Source organism: Grampus griseus (genome assembly GCF_964374135.1).
Source record: "Grampus griseus genome assembly, chromosome: 5".
NCBI lineage: Eukaryota > Metazoa > Chordata > Mammalia > Artiodactyla > Delphinidae > Grampus > Grampus griseus.
Window position 1 is genome coordinate 24678380 of NC_138998.1, and position 20343 is coordinate 24698722.

Sequence of the window (20343 nt, forward strand, 5' to 3'; positions counted from 1 at the left end):
GCTTCAGGCCATAGAAAGATGATCTGGGGCAGTTTACTACATTCTTTATCCTCCCTCCACACCCTGCCCATCCTTAGTTGAAAAAAATAAACTCATGTACAACATTAACTGAAACAGATGGTAAATAGGAAAACAGCTGTGGAGTGTGGCAAAGACTGATCGTCCTCAAATATTTTTTCATCTGTGCTGTACTTATGAAAACGATGATACATCAAAATAATGGGAGGGCTTTCCTGGTGGCGCAGTGGTTGAGAGTCCGCCTGCCAATGCAGGGGACACGGGTTTGTGCACCAGTCTGGGAAGATCCCACATGCCGCGGAGCAGCTGGGCCCGTGAGCCATGGCCGCTGAGCCTGCGTGTCCGGAGCCTGTGCTCCGCAACGGGAGAGGCCACAGCAGTGAGAGGCCCGCGTACCACACACACAAAAAATAATAATAATGGGAAAGTGATGGACTAGTCAATAACACATTAACAGACACTGTGGATTGCCCTAACTCGCTTCTTTAATCCCTTCCTGGAAAGCCAAAAACTACATTTCCCAGATTTACTTGTAGGTATGGTTCCAGATATGATTTAGGTTTCATCAGGTCATGTAAGACTTTGGTTGAAAATTGAATCGCATGAGGAGAGGGGGAAAGCATGATCCTCTTCTGGCAGCTTCCTGATCCTGTCAGAGTTAGCAACTGCCTTTACGGTAATTTGGGGAGTTCTTGGATTCTCATGATGAAGTCTGTTTCTCCCAATGATTGCATGTATTATCTGCATCTTGTAATAAACCTCTTTATTCTTAAACTAGCAAAAGGGACTTCAATACTGACAAATGCATGTTCCATCTGGGAAACACGTTGTCTTATTTGAAAATGATCAGTAAATAAATGAGAAAATGAATACTAGGAAACTCAAATACAAAAATCTTAGTAAAAAGTACAAAAGAACACTTTTAATCTTGGGGTTAACCTTCTTAGGCAAGACTCAAAACCCAGAAGCCGTAAGGGAAGATATGGACAGATTTGATACAATAAAAATTAAAATTTCTGTATGACAAGAAGCAACTGACAAAGAGAAAATATTTTCAGAGTATCTATCAGAAAAGGGTTAATGTCCATAATATATTAAAATGCGCCTATAAATCAATAAAAAGATACAACCAAAATAAAACTCATAAAGTCCTGAGTAGGTAATTAACAGAAAACAAAATCCAAATGATTAATAGACATATGAGTAGATGCTTGAGCCTTTTGGTAAGTAGACAAATGCGTATATATATATACACCTTACTCCAAATCAATCAAATCAGAATCTCTGGGAATGCCCAGATACTTTTTATTTTTTATATTATTTTATAATTTTTTCTTCCAGTTTTATTGAGATATAGTTGACATACAGCACTGTATAGGTTTAGGGTGTACAGAATAATGATTTGACTAACATACCTCATGAAATGTTTATTATAATAAGTTTAGTGAACATCCATCATTTCACAGATACAAAATTAAAGGAATAAAAACAAAATTTGTTTTCTTGTGATGAGAACTCAGGATTTATTCTCTTAACAACTTTCATATATAACATATAGCAGTTAATTATATTTATCATGTTTTACATTACATCCCTAGTACTTACTTATAACTGGAGATTTGTAACTTTTGACCACCTTCATCCAATCCCTCCTCCCCCAACCCTTCTCCTCTGGTAACCACAAATCTGATCTCTTTTTCTATGTTTGTTTATTTTTGAAGTATAACTGACCTAAAACACTATATTAGTTCCTGTTACACAACATAGTGAGTTGGTATTTCTATATATTTCAAAATGATCACCACAATAAATCTAGTTATGATACGTCACCATACAAGGATGTTACATAGTCATAGACTATATATCCCACACTACACATAGCCATATGTATGTGATTATTTTAAGTTGCTGATCCCTTAAGTTCAAAGGTATTTTAACAAGCCTGCATTTTTTTCTCCCCACCCCACACTTACTTTTTTCGACATCGTATTTTACATTTTGTGTGTGTGTGTGTGTATCCCTTCACTACTTACCATGGATATAGATGATTTTACTGCTTTTGTCTTTTAACCTTCCTACTAGCTTTATACATGGTGGATTTACGACTTTTATTGTATATTTGCCTTTGAGCTTTTTCCTTTCATAATTTTCACGTTTCTAGTTGTGGTCTTTTTTGCTCAGCAAAGTCCCTTTAACATTTTTTGTAAAGCTGGTTTGGTGGTTCTGAACTCTTTTAGCTTTGGCTTGTCTGTAAAACTTTTGATCTCTCCATCAAATCTGAATGAAAGCCTTGCCAGCTTGAGTTTTTTTTAAAAAAAAAAAATTTATTTATTTATTTTTGGCTGCATTGGGTCTTCATTGCTGCGCACAGGCTTTCTCTATTTGTGGTGAGCGGGGGCTACTCTTCTTTGCAGCGCGCAGGCTTCTCATTGCAGTGGTTTCTCTTGCTGTGGACCACGGGCGCTAGGTGTGTGGGCTTCAGTAGTTGTGGCTCACGGGCTCTAGAGCGCAGTCTCAGTAGTTGTGGCGCACGGGCTTAGTTGCTCTGTGGCATGTGGGATCTTCCGGGACCAGGGCTCGAACCCGTGTCCCCTGCATTGGCAGGCAAATTCTTAACCACCGCGACACCAGGGAAGTCCCGGCTTGAGTATTCTTGATTGTAGGTTTTTCCCTTTTATCGCTTTAAATATATCACGCTATTCCGTTCTGGTCTGCAGAGTTTCTACTGAAAAGTCAGTTGATAGGCTGATGGGAGTTCCCTTGTACATAACTTGTGGCTTTTCCCTTGCTGCTTTTAATATTCTCTCTGTATCTTTAATTTTTGTCATTTTAATTACAGTGTGTCTTGGTGTGGTCCCACTTGGGTTGATCCTGTTTGGGTCTCTCTGTGCTTCTTGGACCTGGTTGTCTGTTTCCTAACTTCTGTTAGGGAAGTTTTCAGCTATTATGTCTTCAAGTATGTTTTCTGTCCCTTTCTCTCTCCTTCTTCTGGGTCCTCTGTAATGTGAATGTTAGTATGCTTGATGCTGTCTCAGAGGTCTCTTAAACTGTTCTCATTTCTTTTTTTTTTCTTTTTTCTGTTCAGCTTCAGTGATTTCTACTACTCTGTCTTCCAGCTTGCTAATCTGTTCCTCTGTATTATCTAATCTACTGTTGCTTCCTTCTAGTATACTTTTCATTTCAGTTATTGTATTCTTCATCTCTCTATGTTCTTTATATTTTTTAACTCTGTTAAAAACTTCTCATGGGGGCTTCCCTGGTGGCGCAGTGGTTGAGAATCTGCCTGCCAATGCAGGGGACACGGGTTCGAGCTCTGGTCCGGGAAGATCCCACATGCCGCAGAGCAACTGGGCCTGTGAGCCACAACTACTGAGCCTGCGCGTCTGGAGCCTGTGCTCCGCAACAAGAGAGGCTGCGATAGTGAGAGGCCCACGCACCACGATGAAGAGTGGCCCCCGCTTGCCACAACTAGAGAAAGCCCTCACACAGAAACAAAGACCCAACACAGCCAAAAATAAATACACATTTAAAAAAAAAAAAACTGTTTAAAAAAAAAAAAGAGCCCACAGTGGCCTCTGAAAAAAAAAAACAAAAAAAAAAACTTCTCACGTCTCACTCTGTTCATCCAGTCTTCTCCCTAGTTTTTTTTTATTTTATTTTTTTAAATTTTTTTTATTTTTTAACATCTTTATTGGGGTATAATTGTTTTACAATGGTGTGTTAGTTTCTGCTTTATAACAAAGTGAATCAGTTATACATATACTTCTCCCTAGTTTTTTGAACATCTTTATGATCATTACCTTGAACTGTCTATCAGGTAGATTGCCTATCTCCACTTAGTTCTTCTTCTGGGATTTTATCTTCTTCATTTAGAACATATTCCTCTATTGCCTCTGTTTGCCAAACTGGCTGCTTTTATTTCTATGTATCTGGGAGGTTGGTTATGTTTCCTGACCTTGGAGAAGTGGCCTTTTGTACGAGATGTCCTATGTATCCCAACAACACACTGCCCTCTGGCCACCAGACCTATATATTCTAGGAGTGCTCCCCATTTGGGCTGCATGGGCCCTTCTGTTGTGGTGGGCTGACTGCTGTGGGCAGTCTGTTAGGCATGGCTGGTCCCTGGTCCGGTTGGTTGCCAGGTCCTGCCTTGTGCAGAGGCTGCTGGCTCTGGGGCCCTGGTGGGTCTGGGGGCTAGTGCTGACCCACTGGTGGGGAGGGTCAGGTTCTGGAGTATGAGATTACAGGGTTGTAGGTCCTGGATCTAGTATTGGTCTGCTGGTGGGTGAGGCCAGTTCCTGATATAGGGTGTCCCAAAGCTGGTGTTGGCCCACTGGTGAGTGTGGCTGGATCCCAGGGCAGCTGGCTGAGGGGTACAATGTGTCTCAAAGCTGGTATCGGCTTGCTGGTGGGCAGGGTCAGTGTCCGGGTGGGGGGTGTCCTAGGTCTGGTGTTAGTTTGCTCATGGGCTGGACTGGGACCCAGAGGGTCCTGGGGCTGGTGCTGGCCTGCAGGATGGTGGGTAGGGTGCAGGGCTGTAGTGGTCCTAGGACTGGTGTCCACCCACTGGTGAGTAAGGGTGGGTCCTAGGGCTAGTACCAGCCCACTGGTGGGCAAAGTTGCATCCTGGGGTCTCTGGTTGCAGGGCTTGGGGGTCCTGGAGCTGGTGTTTTGGCCCACAGTGGGTGGGGCTGGAGCCCAAGGGGTCCTAGGGCTGGTGCCTACCCACTGGTGGGCTAGGCTGGTCCTTGGGCTAGTGCCAGCCCCTCGGTGGATGGAGCCAGATCCCAGGGTCTCTGGCTCTAGGGCTGTGGGGTCCCAGGGCTAGTGCTGGTGCACTCTCCTGGGCCCTCTGCTGTGTGGGGCTGGGTTAGGGTGTCTATGGGCTCAAGGGGTCTTAAGGCAGCAAGCCTGCTGGTAGAGAGGCTGTGTCTCCATCCAGTTAGTTGCTCGGCCTGAGGTTTTCCAGTACTGGTGCCAAAAGGCTGGTGGGCAGGGCTGGGCGCTAGTGCTAATGAGCTAGAGTCAGGACTTCAAAATGGCATTCGTCAGCTCCAGTGTCCATGGGGTAGATGGTGCTCCCCCAAATGGCTCCTACCAGTGCCTTTGTCCCCAGGATGAGCTCCAGCTGCTCCTGCCTCTCTGAGAGGCTCTCTAAGATCAGCAGGTGGGTCTGACCCAGGCTTGTTTCAAATTATTGCTTCTGCCCTGGGTCCTGGAGCGTGAGATTTTATGTGCGCCCTTTAAGAGTAGAGCCTCTACTTCCCCCAGCCTTCTAGCTCTCCCGCGCTTGCCTTCAAAGCCAAACTTTCTGAGGTCCCTCTTCCTGGTGCAGGACCCCCAGGCTGGGGAGCCCAATGTGGAGCTCAAACCCCTCGCTCCTTGGGGAGAGCCTCTGCAGTTGTGATTATCCTCCAGTTTGTGGGCTGTCCACCTAGGTCTTGACTATACAGTCTTTCTGCCCCTCTTACCCATCTCATGGTGGTTCCTTCTTTATATCTTTAGTTGTAGAAGATCTTTTCTGCTAGTCTGCCAGTCTTTCTCATCAATAGTTGCTCTGTAAATAATTATGATTTGGGGGACTTCCCTGGTGGCACAGTGATTAAGAATCTGCCTGCCAGTGCAGGGGACACGGGTTTGAGCCCCGGTCCGTGAAAATCCCACATGCTGTGGAGCAACTAAGCCTGTGTGCCACAACTACTGAGCCTGTGCTCCAGAGCCCACGAACCACAACTACTGAGCCTGTGAGCCACAACTACTGAAGCCCACGCGTCTAGAGCCCATGCTCCACAACGAGAGGCCACCGCAATGAGAAGCCCGTGCACCACAACAAAGAGTAGCCCCCACTCGCCGCAACGAAGAGTAGCCCCCACTCGCCGCAACTAGAGAAAACCCGCGCACAGCAACGAAGACCCAACGCAACCAAAAATAAATATAAAAAATTAAATTATAATTTTGATATGCCTGTGAGAGGAGGTGAGCTCAAGGTCTTCCTACTCCGCCATCTTGGACCCCAAAGAGGCTCCATCATCACCCAGATACTTTTAAAAAGCTTCCCACTAGTTGGGCCTTCCTGGTGGCGCAGTGGTTGGGAGTCCGCCTACCGATGCAGGGGACACAGGTTCGTGCCCCGGTCCGGGAAGATCCCACACGCCGCGGAGCGGCTGGGCCCGTGAGCCATGGCCGCTGAGCCTGCGCGTCCCGAGCCTGTGCTCCGCAACGGAAGAGGCCACGACAGTGAGAGACCCGCATACCGCAAAAAAAAAAGCTTCCCACTCACATAATTTCAATGCATAGTCAAGGTTAAGAAATGCTACTCTATAACGGTGCTAACTCAAAGTGTGGTCCAAGTTATTGCATTCTCTTTCAGACCCATTGAATCCGAATGGGCTGGGGCTCAGAAATCTGTTTCAGTAAGCCCTCCAGGTGATTCTGCTGCATGCTGCATGCTCAAGTTCGAGAACTCAGAAACCTCTCCTCAAGCTTTATTTCATTACAGAGCTACTGGGAGGATAACAGCAGATGAAACAGATGAAAGGATTTTGAGAAAAGTAAAAAAATGGTTGCAAATGCAAAAAATCATTACCATTTAAACACATTTGATATAAGCTTAGGGTCATGCTTGAGACCTTAGCAATGTAAGTGCCAATAATTCATTACTGAGATAGAAATCTCCTGGACACATGCAAAGGTACTCCATGTCATTTCTGAACTGTATCCAAATACAATGGAGTTCTTCTCCGAAATACAGCCTTAGCAGATGTGAAACTGCCACATGGATAGGAAGATAAATAGCTTTACATTTAAGTTTCTTCAATATTTTAAGTTCCTCTATGACAACTAGGTGTTTTTTGATAATGGGCTTTTTCAGTGTTTCTACTAAATGGGTTTAATAGAATTAAATTAATTCATTAATGCAGTTTGGCTGTACAGGATCATTTGTTCTGCTTTATTAAGTTTCAGAATGTTGACTTGTGGTTATGTTGGTCTGTTATTTGAGGCTTTAGCCAATGAAAACTATTAGACATGTGCCCCTTTTTACCCACTAATCTGACAATATTCAATACACAGTCAAGCTACTGAAGCAGGGGAATTGCATAATCATACCTGGCTTTTGAAAAGGTGCTCTGTCTGCCATGTAGAACAATTCCAAACAACACTGGCATCATCTAGGAGCAAAGTTTTAAAAACTATTAAAAGTGGAAATTATTAAATAATAAAAAATAAATAACTTTCAAAATTATTAAAAATGAGGGACTTCCCTGGTGGTCTAGTGATGAAGAATCCGCCTTCCAATGCAGGGGATGCAGGTTCAATCCCTGGTGGGGGAACTAAGATCCCACATGCCGCAGGGCAACTAAGCCTGCGCGCCACAACTACAGAGCTCATGCGCCTCAATGAGAAAGCCCATGTGCCACAAACTACAGAGCCCACGCTCCCACAGCTACAGCTAGAGAGAGAAAAACCCGCATGCCACAACTACAGAGAAGCCTGCGCCACAACGAAAGATCCCACATGCCTCAACGAAGATCCCAGGTACCGCAACTAAGATAAATAAATAAATATTATTAAAAATTAAAGTTATTAAACATTATTTAAAATGAAAATTTGTGTGTGTGTGCGTACCGAGGAGGTGTATATTGAAGTCCATTCAGTTGTAGAAAGGAACATGGAAAATTGTTTATATTTTTAAATCTCATTTCTTTAAGATTTCTATTTTAGTGTACACAGTAAAATCCTGACAAAATGGAGTTAAAAAAAAAAAAAATCCCGGGACTTCCCTGGTGGCGCAGTGGTTAAGAATCTGCCTGCCAATGCAGGGAACACGGGTACCAGCCCTGGTCTGGGAAGATCCCACATGCCGCGGAGCAAGTAAGCCCGTGCGCCACAACTACTGAAGCCCTTGCGCCTAAAGCCTGTGCTCCGTAACAAGAGAAGCCACCTCAATGAGAAGCCCGCGCACCGCAACGAAGAGTAGTCCTCGCTCGCCACAACTTGAGGAAGCCCCGCGCACAGTAACGAAGACGCAACGCAGCCAAAAAAAAAAAAAAAAAAAATCCAATGCATTACAATGGAACTTGCAGAGCTAGGCAGACAGGGGTTTGGGCATCTGACTGAGAACGAAGTCCATCTTCGTCTCATTTGGGTTGTGGTGCCACCTGGTGGTCATCTTCCACTCTAGTTTAATCATCCTTGGGGACAATTCTATACACACAGGCCGGCTGAAACTTCCAGGACATTGGTTGGTGCCCTGTTGTCAACTTGATCTGAGATGCTGGGCTTAGGAAACCAAGGTCCCAAGGACATAGGAACCCACCCACCTCAGTCTCTCAGCTTCCTGCTTCACTCTCTCGACACACTCAACTTCCCAAATGATAAAACCGGGAGGGGGTGAGAGGAAGACAGGAAGCAATCAACAGCTGCATTATGTCCCTGCATATTAGAATATATTACTAAATATATGTGGTTAGTAAATATGCACATATTAGGGTGCATATTTTAAAAATTTCAATAATACTGTTGAAGAGAAAAAAAAGTTGTAATACTTCAGTGTAGAGAATACATTGGAGGGGAAACAAGCCCAGAGGAAGAAAGGCAAGCTAGAATGTCATGTAAGTAATCTGGGTACAAGACAGCGATGGTCTGAAACTAGAATGGTGATAATGGGATTTGGAGGGAAGTGGATGGGTTTGATATTTAGTAGGTAGAATTTAGTCCTTATCTTTAAGAGATACAAAATAAAGTGTTTACAGATAAATTGATGAGTTGTCAGAGATTTTCCTTAAAATAATCCAATTAGAGACAGGGGAAATGGGAGGGGTAGTTATAGATGAAACAAAGACTGGTCATAGGCTGATAGTTGTTGAAGTTGGATGATGGGCATAAGGAGGGGGTCCTTATTCTACTCTCTCTACTTTTGTATATATTTGAAACTTTCCATAATAAAAATTTAAACAGAAATAAAATGCCTGGGGGGACTTCCCTGGCGGTCCAGTGGTTAAGACTCTGCGCTTACAATGCAGGGGGTGCGAGTTTGATCCCTGATCGGGGAACTAAGACCCCACGTGCCACATGGCAGAAAATAAAATAAAATAAAATACCTGGGAAAAATTCAAGGGAAAATAATTCAGTAAAAAGGAAGACATAATGAAATATAAAGCTCAGAGAGAGATCTGAACAGAAGGAAGAATTTGGGAGAGATCAGCACGTCATCCAAATATAACAAATTGTAGATTTGTCATGGTTAATCCAATCCTATTAAAAGAAAGCCTTCACAGATATGTTGAAACCTTCTCATTTCATTCCCTTCTCTCCCTCTGCAAGGTACAACTCTCCTGGAGTTGATGTATATCCTTCCCAACCATGTTTTTATACTTTTATCATATATGTATGTATACAAAATTCACTCACTAAAAGTCTTATTTTGTGGTTTTAAAATGGTATGTGATTTAATATTGTTATGTATCCCTTTGCCATTTGCTTTCTTTTTCACTCAACATCGTTTTCAGAATTCATACTTCATTTTAACTAAGAAATGGTATTCCACTGTAGGGCACTACCACCTCTTTTTTAATCTTTTTTTTTTTTGCGGTACGCGGGCCTCACTGTTGTGGCCTCTCCCGTTGCGGAGCACAGGCTCCGGACGCACAGGCTCAGCGGCCATGGCTCACGGGCCCAGCGGCTCCGCGGCGTGTGGGATCTTCCCGGACCAGGGCACGAACCCGTGTCCCCTGAATCGGCAGGCGGACTCTCAACCACTGCGCCACCAGGGAAGCCCCTCTTATTTAATCTTTACTGTAATCTTACAAGATAGATATTACTAATCTCATTTTATAGATGAAAAACTGAAGTACAGAGAGGTTAAGTAACTTTACTGAGTAACTTTAATAACTATAGTTGCTAGCAGGTGAAATGAGAACTTGCACAGGGCTTCAACTTCTAATCCCATGTTCTTCCCACTATAGCATTCCACAATTTTACAAATATTTAGTACACACCGTCTATGTACCAGGCACTGTTTTAGGTCCCGAGTATCTAAGCAGTGAATAAAACAGACAAAATCCTGCTCTCAGGATTTTAGCTTATATTCTAATTGGAGGAGACAGTCAATAAAATAGTATATAATTTGGTTCTACGTGTTGTGAAGAAAATAAAGCAGGATGGAGGGGAAAAGAGTGTGAGTGTAAGTGTGCTAGTCTATGTGCTCTCTGGTGACATTTCAGCAAACATCTGAAGAGGGGTGATGAAAGAGGGGTGTTTAAGGTCAAGGCAAAGGGCACAGCAAATGCAAAATCCCTGAGGCGGAAGCGTATTTGGCTGTCTGTCACTCCATCACTTTGATTTTTTTTAGCATACTGTATAACGATTATTCTCATGTGTAAGGAACCAATGTAAGCACACTGCATGGCCTTGCCTGATTAACTACATAATTTTGACATGTTAACAGCTTCTTATGATGACCATTTTTCGTATAAACAAACTGGGTTGAGGTTGGAAATGTCTACAGCCAAAAGCCACTGATTTTACTTTAAAAATTAAATCATAGCTAATAGATGCCCGTAATGGTGACATAGAAATACATAGTACTGCTGCTGACTAAATGAGACACAAATAAATATAATTCAACCCTCTTTTTAAATATTAAACGTTGGGAGAATCCTCAAGGAAACCTAAGGGAGACTTCAAGTTGGGAAAAACAAAGAAACAAAAAAAACCCTGCTGAAACAAAAAGGACAAGGAGGAGCCCATCTTTTGCCCCGTATCTCTCAGAAAGGATGCCAAGAGAGTGGTAGAAAATGAGGGACCTGGAGGTGTGACTCCGCGGAGAGACCTGCGGTCTAATCCTGGGCCTTTAGTTGCTGAATTGTCTCAGTCTTCACATTTGTGATGCGAGGCGTTCTGCGCTGGTGCCCACCACGCCCCTTTCCTCCCCAGATCCAGGGGTCTGTCTTATCTGAGCCGCTCAGGCTGGGAGTGAGTGACAGAGCAGGACCGCAAAAACCAAAACTCTCGCGAATCTCGCCTGCGGAGCTTTCCCGGCTCAGAACGCCCCCAACGCTGGAAATTTGACCGGAGCGCACCCCGCCCTTGCCCCGCCCCTTGCCCCGCCCCCTCAAGTCCTACGCGGAAAAGAACTCTGGCCTGGAGAGCGGGTCGGCCGCGGCTTCCGGGAGGAGTTTTGGGCCCTGCGAGCCCCCGTCGTGCGCCGCGCTTTTTCACCAGAGAGAGCTGAGGAGACGCCAGGAGCCCGCCTCGGCGTGGTTGAAGAGTGCCTCGCGTCCTCACCATGGGCGAGCATGGCCTGGAGCTGGCGTCTATGATCCCGGCCCTGCGGGAGCTGGGCAGGTAGGGCCGGGCCGGCGTCTCACGTGCTCTCCCTTCCCAGCCACGCACGTCCCGGCTCCGATCCCCTAACCCAGGCCGCGGCCCTTGTGGAGATGCTCCTCCGCTGACTTGAGCGCTTCTCCCTCAGAGAGGCCGTTGAAAGGACGCGGGGCGTCGCCGCAGACCTGCGGGTTGCGGATCCGAGGGGAGGGGTAGTCGGCTGGCCCCACTTTACCTCAGCGGCGCCGGGGAGCTCGTCCCTCTCCCCCCCCCCCCCCCAACCCCAGGGGGATTGCCTCCGCAGCGGGAGGGAAAGGTCCCTTCCGAACACTTTCTGGTCACTTTCCTACATTCATTTGCTTCTTGAAAGCCTCTTTCCTTACATGGAGTACTTGACGCATGGACTTTCCCTAGTTTCTGTGCTTTATGATCGCTGGTGGAGGGATTGATTTTTACCTTTACGTTTTGACCCAAAACTACCCTCGGAAGAAAAATCACTAGTTCTGATTTCTGTCAAGGAAGGCCAGTTGCTAGGAAAAGTTCGTTTCTAAGTGAAACCATATGCCATTCTGGAGATGGGACCCCTTTCATATCGATCATCCAGTCCTCAATCCGTTATTTTAGTTAGAAACCCCAGGGATCGGCCACAAAATCCACAGAATATAAATGTGCACAGAGTATTGCCAACATTTGAAGATAATGTTCCATTTGCAAAAGCTCTTTTTTTTTTTTTCCTTTCTGTAAACCCAAGAGTAAAATCGTGTAAACCAGTATTCTGCCCGAAGAGAGTAGGTAGATGTTGATGGCTGCTGCCCCCATTCAGGACACACACAGCCTTTCCTAAACCTGACCTAAAGACGAGAAGGCAGGGTTTTTGTTCGTTTGCTTTTTTAAAAAGAAAATATTTGTAACCCACTGTGAACAGAAAATAAGTGAGCTTGTACCACTGCTGCAGTTGAACTATCAATTGGAATAGTTGCTTTCCGATTTCTTGAACTGGTTGGAAACTTAGCACACAGCCACAGCTGACGTTAAGCCCATGGGATATTTAATTCCCTTTCTTTTTGCAGTGCAGCTGTGTCCATCTCCACTTGTTGACCGTACAGAGACACTGACATTTAGTCTTCCTCGATTACATACATAAGAGGATATAAATGAAGGGACCATACTTGTCTTAACTGAATCATCATATTGTTATGTGTATGATTTTTTTCCGCTTTGTATGAATGTTGCAAGCATACTTGTGTTAACATTTTGTAAAGTAACATCTACCTTTCTAAAAGAAGATGAAGGCAAGTGTTCATATAGGAAGTTGATGTACACATGTCATCTTTCAGGCTCGATGTGAAGCTCAGTGTACTTTTCCCACCTTGCTTTAATATAGAATTTGCTGATTAGTACTTCTCTTCCCTTTTCTTTCTTTCTCTATGATACTTGTTAGTAAAAATAATAGGATCTTGGATTTATTTTTAGTCGCTTTCATCAACAGAGCTTATAGTTACCTTTCACTCATTTGTAGCCATTCTAAGAGATGGAATAGAAAAACTGACCCGTAGTGAATTGTCTGATAATAGTTTTTACTTGTCATGACTTTTTCATTGCAACTGCTTCATTCAAGCTTATTCAGTCTCACAGTATCTCCATGATATAGAATGGAGCAAATATTATCACTGTTTATTAAGAATCAGAGTCACAGAAATTGAAGTACCAAAGTCAGAGAGATAGCAGTTAGTATTAGAGCTGGGTTTCAGATTCAAGCCATCAAGACCTTGTCTCCTCAGTTGTTTTTTTTTTTCTTCATTGACCATGGCAATTAGATATCTGAAAAAAGTAAGATGTTACTGTTTTAATGTGTGGGCTCTTCTTCCTCTGTCTCTCAGGGATAAATTTTGCTTCAGTGTTATTTTCTGTTAGCACTCTTTTCTCTGCCTAGTCTCTCTGGGTGATCTCATCCACTCTTCCTGCCTTCAACTACCACCTGCTATTTGATGACTCCAAATCTGTGTCTCCAAGCCATGTTTCTTTCATCTAGAACCATATATGCAACTGTATACTGGCAGACTATGTTAGCATAACCCATTTGTTCCCTGGGTGTCCTATATGCAGTTAAGACTCAATATATCCAATTTAAATTCTCTGCATATCCCAAGTGGTTTTTCTTTTTGATTTTTTTTTTTAATTCCTCTTATTCACTGAGGTAGGGATATCTACCGTGCTCACTTATTTTTCCAGACTGGAAATCTAGGAATCATTCTTGACTCCGTATGTGCTTTCGGGCTATATCATTAGTCCTCTTTCCATCTTCACTCTCTTCCTCAGTAACTTTGTCTAGTCCCATAACTTAAAATACCATCTATATGCTGATAACTCCCAAATTTATCACTCTAGCCCAGAGATATATATTAGGTTGCTTACTCAACATCTATACTCAGAAATGAAAATTAACATATCCAAAGCAGAACTGCTGATTTGTTGTCCTTAAACCTGTTCCTTCCCCAGCTTATTGTAAATGTAGGAACCAAAAGCCTAAGAATTATCCTTGATTTTTTTTTTCCCTTACCCCTTAATAATCCATCAGCAAGTCCTGTCAACTGTACCTTTAAAAACACTTTTTGGGCTTCCCTGGTGGCGCAGTGGTTGAGAGTCTGCCTGCCCATGCAGGGGACACGGGTTCGTGACCCGGTCCGGGAAGATCCCACATGCCGCGGAGCGGCTGGGCCCGTGAGCCATGGCCGCTGAGCCTGCGCGTCCGGAGCCTGTGCTCCGCAACGGGAGAGGCCACAACAGTAAGAGGCCCATGTACCGCAAAAAAAAAAAAAAACACTTTTCACCATCTCCACTGCTATCACCAAAATTTCTTATCTGGACTATTACAGTAACCTCTCAGCTGATCTTTCCATTTCCACTTTTACCCACTTACAGTGGATTTCCCACTTAGCAACCAAAGTGATTTTTACAACTATAAATCATATTGTAGATTATATAACATTACTCCCCTGCTCAAAATCTTCCTTTGGTTTTCCAGCATACTTAGAATAAAATCCAAATTCCTTCCCAGGGCCTCTAAGGTCTGCCACAATCTGGCCTCTGCCTACCTCTGACCTCATGGCCTTGCTCATCCTGCCTACCTCATCCCTCCCTTGCTCACTCTACTCCAATGACATTCGCTTTATTTTTTTTTAATACACCAAGATCATTCCTGCCTTCATTCCTTTGCACTCGTTTCTTCTCTCTGAACACTGGCTAGTTCCATTCAGTTGTCATTTCCAAGAAGCTTCTCTGACCTTCCTGTTTAAAATTACTTTGTAATCACAAGATCTTTTCCAACAGTGATAGTTGCCATTAAAATGTTAAATGGGAAATGAGAGGGAGATGAGGGGCTGGGGAGCAGCAACATTAGCCACTAGAGGAGGTTTGGATGGTGCGAAGAAGCCAGTCATGTGAAACTGGGAGGAGAAGTGTCTGAGATGGAATAGAAAATACAAAGATCTGTAGGTGGGAATGAGGCTACTTTTTAAAGAGGAGGAAGAAGCCTGGAACATAGGGAGCAAAGATGGGAGTAGTATTAAGGATGGAAGAGTAGGCAGAGGCCAGATCCTTTAGCACTTTATAGGGCAGAATGAGGAATTAGATTTTATTTTAAGTTCAGTGGGAAGCCATTGGGGTGTTTTAAACAGAGAAATAATGTAATTGAATTCATGTTTTAGAAACATGTTTAACCTTCACTCACCTGCTTAAAACCCTTCAGTGTCCCATTGCCTTCAGTACAAAATTCAAACTTGTTAGTCCTTTGCGCTTTGACCTTATCTTCCCTCTTCAGCTTCATTTCCAGATACTACCTCCCTGTTCTTTGGCCATGTAGAACCTCTGACAGTTTCTAGAGCAGCTTATGTTCTTGTTCCTGACCCTTTGCACATGTTGTTTCCTCTGCTGGAATACTCACCTTCCTTTCCTTATTTTACCTGCCTAGCCCCCTAGGGACTCAGCTTTGTGTCACCTCCTCCAGGGAGCCTTGACTGATAGGTCCTGCTCAGGGCTGAGTGTCCCTCTTACGTTCTATCTTGGCTCTATTAACACTTAACCATGCTGTGTTAAAACTGCCTGCTTACTTTTTTGTCCTTTAAACTACGAATTCTTTTAGGGCAGATATATGATACCTTGGTTTTCCTGGCGTTTGATACTTGCCCCACGGGAGGTTTTCAAGTGTTTGTTAAATGTATCCAAACTTTATGTGATAAATTACCACCCAAATGTTACTGTATACTTTTGAAAAAGTATACCCTCTTAGCTCAGTACCAAGGTAGAGGTTGCAAAATAAGAAATCCTTACTCTTCCATGAATTTCTTTATTCTGATAGTACATCTAATAAATGACAATCACTTCACCTTTATAAAAAAAATGATTTTTAAAAATTATGCAAATGAAATATGAATGCATAACCTTTTTTACAGAGTTACTTTATAGGAAACTCTGACCACCAGCCACAATCCTGGTTCCTCTCCACCACAAACCTCCTCATTAACATTTTTAAATGACACTCGTCAAATTACACTTGGTTTATGACAAAATCTCCTGACTTTGTCTAAAACAATTCATGTTATCTTGTAATTTCAGACTTAAAATTTTTTTTGTTATATTTAAATCTGTGATGTCCTATAACCTACTATGGACACCAGCCAAATGTTGCCACTGAGCGTTTCACATGTGGCTAATCTAAACTGAGATGTGCTCTAAATGTAAGATACTGGGTTTCAAAGACTTAATTACCACCCCCCTCCAAAAGGAATGTAAACAATGTCATTAATAATTTTTATATTATTACATGTTCAGATAATATTTCGGATATATTATTGGGATTAAAATTGCCTGTTTCTTTTTACATTCTTAATGTGACTACTAGAAAATTTAAAACTAAGCATGTGGCTTGCATTGTATTTCTATTGGTCAGTGCTGGTTTAAATAAGATAAGAAACACAAAATTTTTTCTCTTTCACGTATAAATACAACTACTTGTTCTTCGATTCTGTACACCTAGAGTTTATATTACTTGCAAATATTTATTAACTTCAGTAACTTAGTTGTTTTCTATCAAGCAAGACACAGTTCTAGGTGTGGTATAGGGGATGCAAAGGGAAGTGAAACACATTTTCTCTCCTGCAGGAGCTTATGGTCTAGTGGTGCTGCAGGAATTCATAGAGAAATAAAACATAGTCTCCACCTCTAGGAGCCTGTGGTCTAGTGGCAGAGAACAGGTAGATAGATATTCCACAGGTCCGAAAAAGTTTATACATTAAGGATGAAGGAGACACAAGATGCAGAAAGATTCTTATGAACCGTTCATTCATTCAGCAAAATTTTTTGGAGTGTTTACTATGTACCAGGACCACTTCCATCATGGCAGTTATTAGCTGTAGATGCCTTGGATCCTGTACGTAATCAATTAGGATTGGACTTTGTGATTGAATAATCAAGAAAATAATTAACCTCATTTTTTCTTTCAGCATTGTTTAAGTGGGAAAACATGTACATTTATAGTACTATGTGGATGTTATAAGTTGTTATTTATATGAAATACATAATTTTATTTTGTGTAAATAACCAGATTACCTACTATATCCTCAGCTGTTTTGTCAGTAGAAGTGATGGAGTGAGCTAATCATTTATACACAACTTTCCATGAATCCTCTCTGCAGAGCTAGTTATTTCCTGCTTTGGGTGTATATGACACCTGATTAAAATTATTTGTGTGCTTTCTTACCCTCTCCCCAGTGACTTCCTTGAAGCAGGGCATCTGGTTTTATTTGTGTTTTGAATTTATTGTATTATTAAAGTCTGTACTCATCCTTTCCTCCTGTATTAATAAATATATATTAATGATTGTCATTAGGATTAATGATAATCATCCTGTCCAAGGATTATCTCTTTACTTATACATGGTCCCAGGAAGGAAAGCCAAATTTCAAGAATCAATTGTTCAAGTCTTTCCATCTTAAGGGAAACAAAACAAAACCCTCTTGACCTCATATATTCCTTTAGTTACCACTGACTCCCAATTCTTCTCTTCATTCCATGGTCAAGCTTTAGAGAGAGCATGCTATTCTCAATATTCACATTTCATCTGTTTTTCACCCTTTGCAATCTGGCTTCTGCCTTTATCTCTACACTAAAACTTTAAAATCCAAAGGACATAAAAAAATTAACTCAAAATGAATCAAAGACCTAAATGTGAAACTATAAAACTCTTAGAAGAGAACTCTTAGGGGAAAAGCTTCCCGACGTTGGATTCGGCAGTAACTTCTTGGCTATGACACCAAAAGCATGACAGCGTATGAAAAAATAGATCAAATTTAAAATTAAAAATTATCAAAATTTAAAACTTTTGTGCAGCAAAGGACAGTATCAACAGAGTGAAAAGACAACCTATGGAATGAAAGTAAATGTTTGCAAGTCATATATCTGATAAGGAGTTAATATCCCCAAAATATTAAGAACTACAGCCCAGTATCAACAACAAAAAGCAACCTGATTTAAAAATGAGGAAAGGGTCAGTAGAGTATGAGACTCTCAAAAATGAGGAAAGGACTTAAATAGACTTTCTCCAAAGAAGAAAGACAAATGGGCAAAAAGCACATGAAAAAATGTTCAACATCCCTAATTATTAGGGGATTGTGAATCAAAAGTACAATGAGATACCATTGCAGACCCATGAGGATGGCTGCTATTTTAAAACAACAACAACAAAACCAACAAGTGTTGGTGAGGATAAGGAAAAATTGGAACTTTGTAAGTTGTTGGTAGCAATGTAAAATGGTGCAGCTACCGTGGAAGCAGTATGGCAGTATCTCAAAAAACTAAACATGGAAGTACCATATGATCTTGCATTTCCACTTCTAGGTATACACCCAAAATAATTGAAAGGGACTGAAACAGATACTTGTACACCCATGTTCATAGAGGCATTAGTTACAGTAGCCAAAAGGTGGAAGCAATCCAAGTGTCTATGGAAACATGGATAGATAAATAAATGTGGTATAAACACAGTAGAATATTATCTAGCCTTAAAGAGGAAGGAAATCCTGACACGTTACAACATGGATGAACTGTGAAGATGTATGCTAAGTGAAATAAGTCAGTCACAAGAGGACAAATATAGGATTCAACGTGTAGATGTAAGTAGTCAAATTCATAGAGACAGAATTGTCGGCGGGGGAATGGGGAGGTATTGTTTAATGAGTAGAGTTTCACTTTGGGAAGATGAAAAAGTTCTGGAGAGGGATGGTGGTGATGGTGTAGGATAATGTGAATGTACTTAATGCCACAGAACTGTACACTTAAAAATGGTTAAAATGGTAAATTTTATGTTAAGTGTATTTTACCATAATAAAAAAATATATCCAAAGGACATTTTAACAAACTAGTTTTATTTGATTGTGTGGACAACTCCCTCCTTAAAATTCTAACCTCCTTGGATTCTAGAACACATCTCTCATTGTTTTTCTCTGGCCCTTTCCTTTTCTCCTCGTGCCTCTACTAACCTTAACTTTGGGTTCTCTCTGGCTTTCTTATTACTTATTACATTTGCGTTCATATCCAAGGCTTCCACTACTACTAGCTCTAATAGTGGTAGATTATATAATCTCTGTAAGCACCAGTCTCCACATATGCAAATTAGGGTCTAATATCCCTATCTTATTTCTTGTGAAATATGAAATAATACAATGTGTTTAGCCTTGCTTGTTATGTACTATTATATATCGATAAGTTAATCTATATCTCTAGGCTAGGACTTGAGGTCTAGAACTGTAATTCCAAAAATCTTTTGGACATTCCACTTAGTTGTTCCCTTGAGACCTTAAACTCAGTATTTCTAAAACTGAATTTTTTTTCTTCCCGTATGTGTGCTTCCACCTGTGTTAACTGTTTGGGTGAATGGCCTCATAATCCAGCCTGGATAGAGGGCTAGATTGATTTATCAATCTCCTCCATTAAACTGTCGTCTTTCACCTTCCCAACAGTAGCTTCTGATGTGTTGTGTGGCGCATTATAGGTACTCAGTAAATGTTTGTTGATTACACGAATAACTGTATGATTCCTCATTATGTGGTGGAACACAGGCTTTCTATTATTATGTTCTATTCCTTGGTTATTTACACAAATCATGGAACTCAAGTTGAGTTCATTCAGGATTCTAGGATACTCTTCCTCTGCTTAATTATTGTATCTCCTTTTGATTTTTTTTTTTTTTTTTTTTTTTTTTTACGGTACACGGGCCTCTCACTGCTGTGGCCTCTCCCGTTGCAGAGCACAGGCTCCGGACGCGCAGGCTCAGCGGCCATGGCTCACGGGCCCAGCCGCTCCGCGGCATGTGGGATCCTCCAGGACCGGGGCACAAACCCGCGTCCCCTGCATTGGCAGGTGGACTCTCAACCACTGCACCACCAGGGAGGCCCTATCGCCTTTTAATATTATTTTTCATGATTGTTCTTAAGACTCAATATGTGTATTTTTCCCTAACATTTATTGAATTTTTATTGTGGAAAGTTTCAAACTTACAATAAAAGAGAAAATGGGGCTTCCCTGGTGGCGCAGTGGTTGAGAGTCCATATTGCGCAGGGCAGGTCTAGAGTTTGCAGATTGGATACTTTGCAGAAGAATACTATCAGTGTCAACATTAAAACTAAGCACATTTGATAAGTTCAATTTTAGAGAATTTTTTACAAATGACACTGTGAGTCCCTTTAAGGGTTAATAACATTTTATTTGTATTTTAGTTCCAGTCCAGAGGAATATAATACTGTTGTACAGAAGCCAAGACAAATTCTTTGTCAGTTCATTGACCGAATACTTACAGATGTAAATGTTGGTAAGAAACAATTATTTCTGATATAAATTTTATAACTTAAATTGTTTTCTTTTCCATGTATACACATTATACTAGCATTTTTCTCCATATAATTTTAGGTATATAGTTAGTGTTTATGTTAGTTACTATTTTCAAGC

The 20343-nt window shown here is 41.9% G+C and overlaps 1 protein-coding gene across 1 annotated transcript in view; it reads left to right on the top strand.

Annotated features, from left to right (window-relative positions):
• The first annotated feature begins 11254 nt into the window (after positions 1-11254).
• The window catches only part of ATR (ATR checkpoint kinase), a 102658-nt gene continuing 93569 nt past the window's right edge, over positions 11255-20343 (top strand). Inside the window, exons 1-2 of the mRNA XM_082655559.1 lie at positions 11255-11364; positions 20115-20206. Coding sequence (XP_082511685.1) covers positions 11306-11364; positions 20115-20206 — 151 coding nt within the window. The 5' untranslated portion in view covers positions 11255-11305. The remainder of the gene's footprint in view (positions 11365-20114; positions 20207-20343) is intronic.